Here is a 7,984-nt window from a genome sequence, read left to right as displayed (position 1 = left end):
CGACAAAGGAGAAAAATAAGGAGAACAAAGAACAAGAGCGAGAGAAGGAGAAGTCAAGCGTTCACTGTACAATTATATTCTTTTACGTTAACGACTTACGATTGAGTAGTCGAGTAGCATATTTTGCATTACCGATAACAACAGTATATAGCGTCACTTGTCTTAACTCTTAATTTTATATATCATTGGAGATAAGTATCCGCAAGAATAAAGATTATAATCAGCACTGCAGTGAAGTTACTATACATCTGTAGATAAGCGGTCCGCAAGGAGAATTCAAAAAACCGACACGATGTTCAATGTATTTAATGATCTTCTCGAAGGGTGAAGAATATATGAATATATAGGGAAAAAATAAAAGAAAGGTGTGGTCGGAATTCTTGAATCCTCTCATCATGTCCCTCGATCCTTCTTTCTTACGAACGCGAGAAGCTGAGCGCGAGTCGCGATCATTACGAGAATGAAAGAGAACACGCTCTTGTATCATCAATAATTTATTGTATTTGATACTTTAGTGAAAGATACATATCGTTACATGCTACTTAGAAAACAAATCCGTTCGTCACTAGAATATTTTACAATAATTACAATAAATAATTACTACGCTAGTTAAACGTAACGTACAACTGATAAAAAAATGATTGACTATACACACAAGTCATGAAAAAATATATAAACACGCAAATACAAAAATACATGCAATATAAACATAAATGCGCCTGAGTAAATTCTGAGTAAATTGTAAATTCTGGAAAATCACATCGGTCGATGTTGTGCCGTTCGCATTCGCCTAATATATTCACGGACAAAGATACGAGTCCGTTGGATCTGTAACTATATCGGATGCTTTCAATAACGCGTCCGTGAATTGGCCGTCTTTCGAAGTTCGCTCCGGCCCACGGAGAGCTTTTGTCTGTATAAAGCGCCTCACCACCGCGGGATTCACGTAAGACATAGACAGCTTGCAGCCCCAAGATAGAAGTGCCAAAGGCTGAAACAGAGGAATAATCGTTGCTATCCGAAGTTGTGGGAAATAGTGCAGTAGATGCGGAAATCCACGCGTTCGCGCACTCACATAGTCCTCATCCAGATTGCTGCACGGTGTGATAATATGTCGCCAAAGACACCGACTGACGAGACTTTTTAGGCGGTTTACCTCCAGCGGATTCGCGCACGGATGGTACAACATGACGACCGCTCCGTGCTGTTAATAGCGAAATAATCGATACAGACGACAGTTCAAATTTACATTTTCCGATAAAGCAGCGCGACAGTCTTACCTCGAGACTGTGCAGCCATCTCTGTTTGGGCAGGTACATGTATTCTCCGTAAACTGGCCATAAAGGTCTATGTGGACCACTGCAAGCCACGTATTAATATTATTGGAAACTGTTCGTGACAATTATAATTGGAAAATGCAATTTACTTACTACAAAGGTATATCATCATCATACTCGATTGTCTCATTCATGCATTTATGGGCAGCCTGCAAGATACTTTGATTAAAATTTGCACTCAATAGGTGTAAAGTTCTAGTGGGATTGGATTGATAATAACAATATAGATGCTTTTACCTCATACGCTTTTGGAATGTATTCACAATAGACTTGTGAGGCCTTCCCACTTGGTTCGATATGATGACCATAACAAGTTTGCGCTGATACAGAATGATCCCAATCAACAGTCAAATTGGTCTGAAATCATGTCACTGTTCCACACATTCTATACTTTCATTGAAGATATCTTATTTAATTTAGCATTATTTTAACATAAAATTGTTATTATATAGATATAGAAAGCTATATCGAATTTTTATTCTACAAATATAACAAGCTACAATATCAACCTTTGCATCATCACAGTTTGGTGATACATAACCCATATATATATCATGACTTCTTGACATAAATTTATCATGTTCTTGCTCACTATATGGGTATACTTTAGGTGGTGGTGTTGGATCACCTAATCTATCAGGCATCCAACGTCCAGTCCAATTCTCAAAGTCGTCATTAGTATTCCTACGGTTCTCCTTAATGTTCATTAAATATGTTTGGTCAAACAGCCTTCTATTTTCATTCACCATCTTCTGCTGCACATTGTTGTAATCATTGTAATCCTCTACAATTAATACAACAAAATAATCAAGTTGCTAGAATGTGGATTCAAAGTTATTTACAAAAAGAAAACAAATAATTAATTGATATAATGTTTCAAGAAAAGACATACACAACAAAGGCTTAATCATATGAATTTTGATGACGTGATTTATATAATTAATTCATTTGACAAAGACACAAAAGTTCATAGAAGAATACTATACGCGAACATAGTCACCAACTACAGATTCTAGGTTAGAAATGTAACGGATAATACTATAAGAATATTAGAAGTATTTTACGATACCATGCAAATCGCTTCTAATCAACCGCGTGTCCACAAAGCTTGCCGTCACAAATACACAAATCAGCAAAGCGAAAACTAGCCGGATCATCGTATTTTGGATGCGAACAGCGAGCGTGTATAAAAGACACGTTAAGCAATAATAGTCGTAGCAGATGAATCAACTGACGTTTGACATGCGCGGAACGTTCGGGGTTCAGAAAACGTAATAGGAAATCTAAGTTCGCTGATAAACTGTACATGTGTATGTACACGTATTGACGAGAGAAATTTATTTATATCCAAAGATACACACTTAAAATGCTTAAAAAATAATTTTAGCCCTTTGAGTCACGCAATTAAATAAGTGGTCGAATTCTCACAAAAATCATGATTCTATATATCTTTAGGGTCGCTGAGTTCAAATCTGCCATCAAAATTTTGAAAAAATGCGATCCAGGATGGAAGACGCAATATGACAGCTTGAAAGGATATTTAGTTGACGAATCCGTATAAAAATTATTCACTGAGAAGATTGAATTCCTAGGTCAATTCTAATAGCAAATTCGTGTTTAGCATATCCAAATTTATATAGAAACATGTGTCGTTTTCTTTGCAAAAGAAATCATTATTCGTCGGAATAATAATGAATAAATTATTAGCGAAATATTCGACAAATTTTCGAACTATCTGCACATATTCCATTATTTCACAATTTTTGTGTTTCTCTTCAATATTTTGTTTATATCATGAAAAATACTAATATAACAAAAATTTATCAACGGATTCGTAATCAGCGACTTCAAAATGATAAATATAATATAGAAAACTTCTTCTTTGTAGACAAGCAATACTTAGAATATCAACTTTTCAACGCAATTCTACAAATTTTCGAAATTTATCTTCAATATTTTCCCTGTCTGCACAGACGTGGCAAGAACGTGGCAGCACGTCGCTGTGACGTCATTACGTTGTAGCGACGTGCTTGCAATGTACGGTGCAGTCAGGGTTGTTTATAAAAATACTTTATTTTATCCAAAAAATACAAAAAATACTTTATTTTATCTAAATCTGATACCGGATTAGTATTCAGCGACCTCAAAAACATAAATTTTTGTGAAAAAATAATATGTTTATGAAAGATTTTTTTTCAGAAACGAATTTATTCTAAAAAAAAAACGTTTTTTTCGTTTTAACTTTTTGCGACATGATGGTCGATATATTGACCACCTATCTTGAAGTCATTTTCTTATTTTTCGAGCACTAAATAATGCATTTTATTACTTTTTTTTCATCGATTTTGTTATCTAATTAATACAAATTTCTGTTTATTGGATAAATCTTTTTATTTCCTAACTTATTCGTTAGACTTTACTTTTTCTTTTAAAGATTAACGTTACTCTCAAACACTTTTGTAAGGATTTCCTCAATTTTTATTTTGTTTATTTCTGTACATTTTTTTCCATTTAGTCTATTTTAAAGTGTTGCTGATAGTTATTCATTCGTTTCAAAATAATACCTAATGATACTTTATACCTAATGAATGCATAGAAGATGCTGTTTCAGGTTTTTATCATCGATTAGCGTATTGTCAAGCAATGAATGGTGAACAATTTGAGCATTTGATACATTAATCGCGCTTTCAATTGCTAGTTTTCTTTTATGATCATCTTGCCTTAGCTGGTTGGATACTTCTTTGATCTTGCCTTGGCTGGCTGGATATTTCTTTGATCTTGCCTTGGCTGGCTGGATACTTCTTTGATCTTGCCTTGGTTGGCTGGACATCTTATCATAAAAAGTTCGATAACTTCGAAACGGCTTACTCAAAGTGGAAAAAATATAATGCTTTGAAAAGGTCTGAAGAAGGGCTATAAGAATATGCAATAAAAAATAGAGGGTCCTATTTAAAAAATTCAAAGTGACCTTGTCCTGATCTTCGCGACGCCACTCAAGGTTAAATTTATAATGTCAGTAAATAGATCTTTTGGAGCCCTATAATTTTTATCTGAAACATTTTTTTCTAAAATGTTTAGTTTTTGTGATACTTCATCGTCCTGATACTTTTTATACACTCTGTATAATAACTATATTCTGTTATTAATATAAGACATTAATAATATAACAAAGTAACACATGTAAGTAATTATTTTACAGATTTCCAAAAAAATGAAAAAAGGAAAAAGCAATGGTGCGATATACTGGGACTAACTGCTGAGTTAGTCCCAGTTGGAGCAAGAGTATGTTCAGCATATTTTATGTTAATAAGCCCGAATGCCGGAACCGTTCACGAATTGGACGCGAGGCGCGAATGATGAGAAATAGCGAAAAGAACAGGCGAGAGAAAAGAAAATGCGCTTTAAGAAATAAAGCTTAAATTAATAGTTTATTATAACATTAACCGGATACAATTTGGACATAGTCGTACGACGCACAAATTTGCAGACAGAAAATGATACAGTTGATTTAAATTGAATCGGCAATACAAGCAATTCTCGGACGGAGAGTGAACTTTGAAAAGATATAGAGAGATTGCGAATACCGACGAGAAAAGAAACGTATACTCTACAATCAAGACGCAAACGAGAAAGAGTGTCTACAACTAAAGCCGCAAAGAGAAAATTAGTCTGAACTAAAATCGCAAAATGAGAAAATCAGAGTGTCTGAACTAAAACCGCAAAAATGAGAAATCAGAATGTTTCTCCCTGAGCCTAACGAGAGGCTTTTAATTTATCTCGATAGACGTTGGGCTGAAAGAGAGAGAAAAGAAAAACGCAAGTTTCAAATGTGTTGCGATTGTCCTTCCACGTTCGTTCGCAAACCGACGCACGTGCGTTCGATGTTTATTTGTATACAATCGTGACAAATAATATCGCGCGGTGCGTCAACTGACGCATGATCCTCACGTGAGCAAACGATTACACAGGCACACAAAAAAAAGTGGTCTGTTATTTTGATCAGATCCACTTTACCCCAAAGTATTTTGGCCCGCTGAACATGAATCCGATATTGAAATTGTTCCATCACCCTCCAGGTTTTATAAAACCGCGAAAAATGCCTTAAAATTCCAAAAAATCCGTCAAAACTCCATTCCATTAAAGGTCACCATTAGACGGAGTCCTGAAAACGGACTACAACACAATATCCTTGTGTATTTAAACCCACTGAAAACGAGTCCGGTGTCAGAATTGCTCCATTGCCCTCAAATTCTGCAAAAATAGAAAAAATGCCGTAAAAATTTGATTTTTTCCAGATAAAAAAAGATATTTCTAGTCCTCCTTTTTTCTTTTGTAACGAACTCTTTTATCTTCAAACGATCTATGCAGTGGGTTTTTCTTTCCTTTTTCTCTTTCGTTCTAGTCTCTCTTTTCAACATCCAACAAAAATCTACCATCGTGTTTACATCCCACCTTCCTTGATAGCGACGCTCCATTTCTTTTACATCCTAGTGAAATCGTTCACCTTGCTCTTCGCTATAATCTCCAAGATTTTCAGGGAAGTAGTCGAGGTGAGAGTGTAGAAAATACGATTTCAAATTCATCAAACAACCCAACTGTTTGAAATTGTCCAACATTTCCGCGACTAGATTTTCGTAATCCTCACTTTTGTGATTCCCTAAGAAATTCTGAGCAACCTTTTTGAAACTGAGCCATGCTGCTTTCTCAATATCACTCATTTTCATAATGAAGTTTTCATCTCGACGGTTATTTGTTCCGATGAATCCTCTTTTTAGACACGCAATACTGTCAGTCAAACTTGGTCTATTTCCATAAACAAACTTATCTAATGAGCCATGAAACACCCGGTAAAGGTGTATGTCTGGGACTGCTCTTCCAACCAAGGATTTGCAACTTTATCTTTTTTTAGAGGGAATTTGGATGCGGAAAAGATGGTTAAAATTTATCAGAGAGCATTAATACCATCTGCTGAAAAGTGATTTCCAGGCAAAAATCAAGACTGGATTTTGCAAGAAGACAACAATCCAAAATATTGGAATCGTCTCTGCTGTCAATGGAAGGAAGAAAATAATATCGAAACATTAGACTGGCTGTCACAATCACCAGATGCAAATCTTATTGAAAATATTTGGAGATTAATGAAAATGAAATTGCGTGGAAGAAAAATATATGCGGTGAAACAACTATCTTGACAATTGCATTTGATATGGCGACATCTTTATCTCGACAATATGCTGAAAAATTGATAGAAAGTATGCCCGGAAAATGTTAGGCAATAATTGACAATGACGGGTGATTGAACGACCTATTAATATAAAAGCGTAATATTACTGACTGAGTAGTACATACGTAATTTTTTTTATTTTTTTATAATAAATAGCTTAAAAGTTAGGTTGTTCGCGCTCTTAATAAACGGACTGTACGTCATCCGTAGGACTAATAAGACGCAGAATCTCTTGATCGACAGGATAAGTCCGGGATAGATGGACATTGTTTTTTTAATTGCAAATAACACATCTGTATTAATACGAGAAATGGTCAACAACATATTAATTTAGTAGAGGATAATGTTTAACAGAAGAGTTTTTGTGAAGAAAAGTTCATGGGACGCCAATAATAACGAAATATTAATCTGTGAGGGACAGATGATCAGATGTCCAGATTAGATGGTCATATGTCAAGGGATAGTTGGGTATATATCATCTCGGTAATGAATTTTAAGTTAAATACGATGTTTTCAGTCGTTCAAGCCCAGGTTTAATGTTGTAGCTCAAAATAAACCATATTCGCAAGTTATTATTCCGACAAGTGAAACATTTTGGAGGTTACTAGAAACACAAAATATTTATTTACTCACAATAGCAATATTTCTGGGCATCGGGATGAAACATACTTACTCATGGTACATCCAACTCACAACTGACCGATCAGCGCTGACGCCTAGCATATATTAACAAAATGATAGCAATTGACCATTTATCCCCTGTGCCCATCTATCCCGGACTTATCCTAACTCTGGTTCAGTTCCTAAATTTATGAAAATATTTGAAAAGACACCACTTACAATACGAAGTAATGGAATAGTTAATAATATTATTCTTTATTAAACTATAGAGAGGCTAGGGAGTACATTAATCGAGTTCGACGTGTCAAGGCCATCACACACAAATGAACGTAAGCAGTAAAGAAACTGACCAATCACAATTAATTATTCTCGTAAGTTTTAAAACGGCGTCTTTAAGTTTCGATTGTGATTGATCGATTTGTTTACTGCTTACGTCTTACTGCTTAAGTTCGTTTGTGTGTGATGGCCTTTAATGACATGGACATAAATACACATTTTTCGTATAGTACGTGCAATTCATTCACCAAATAAAATTGATCTTTCCTCGTGCACATACACAATAAAATTGTATTTGATTTAAAACAATATTGAAAAATTTTAAATTATAGTATTGTAAAATACAATAAAAAATAGCAAACGTATACGAAAGAACAATATTCGAAAGAATACGTTTGAGCGATTTTCTGCGCTTTTCTCCTTTTTTCCTTTCTTTTTTGTTCACCGCACGATCATTCCACGGCGAGTCCACCGTTTGTCCGAAATATCGCGGACAACGCTTCGTCTCCCATCGTTAGCGAGACAC

At 35.0% G+C, this 7,984-nt stretch overlaps 1 protein-coding gene across 1 annotated transcript; it reads right to left on the bottom strand.

Annotated features, from left to right (window-relative positions):
- Positions 1–558: 558 nt before the first annotated feature.
- On the bottom strand, positions 559–2,579 carry LOC105186566 (uncharacterized). Its single transcript, XM_011146858.3, has 7 exons — positions 2,407–2,579; positions 1,847–2,121; positions 1,575–1,694; positions 1,431–1,486; positions 1,281–1,359; positions 1,076–1,204; positions 559–991 (listed from the first exon to the last, which is right to left on the bottom strand). The coding sequence occupies exons 1-7, from the start codon at positions 2,492–2,494 to the stop codon at positions 800–802; spliced, it is 939 nt and encodes a 312-aa protein (XP_011145160.2). The 5' UTR covers positions 2,495–2,579; the 3' UTR covers positions 559–799.
- Between the last annotated feature and the right edge of the window lie 5,405 nt (positions 2,580–7,984).

This window comes from Harpegnathos saltator, unplaced genomic scaffold (assembly GCF_003227715.2).
Source record: "Harpegnathos saltator strain DR-91 unplaced genomic scaffold, Hsal_v8.6 scaffold406, whole genome shotgun sequence".
Taxonomy (NCBI): Eukaryota; Metazoa; Arthropoda; class Insecta; order Hymenoptera; family Formicidae; genus Harpegnathos; species Harpegnathos saltator.
This window is presented reverse-complemented; position numbering and strand designations above follow the sequence as displayed.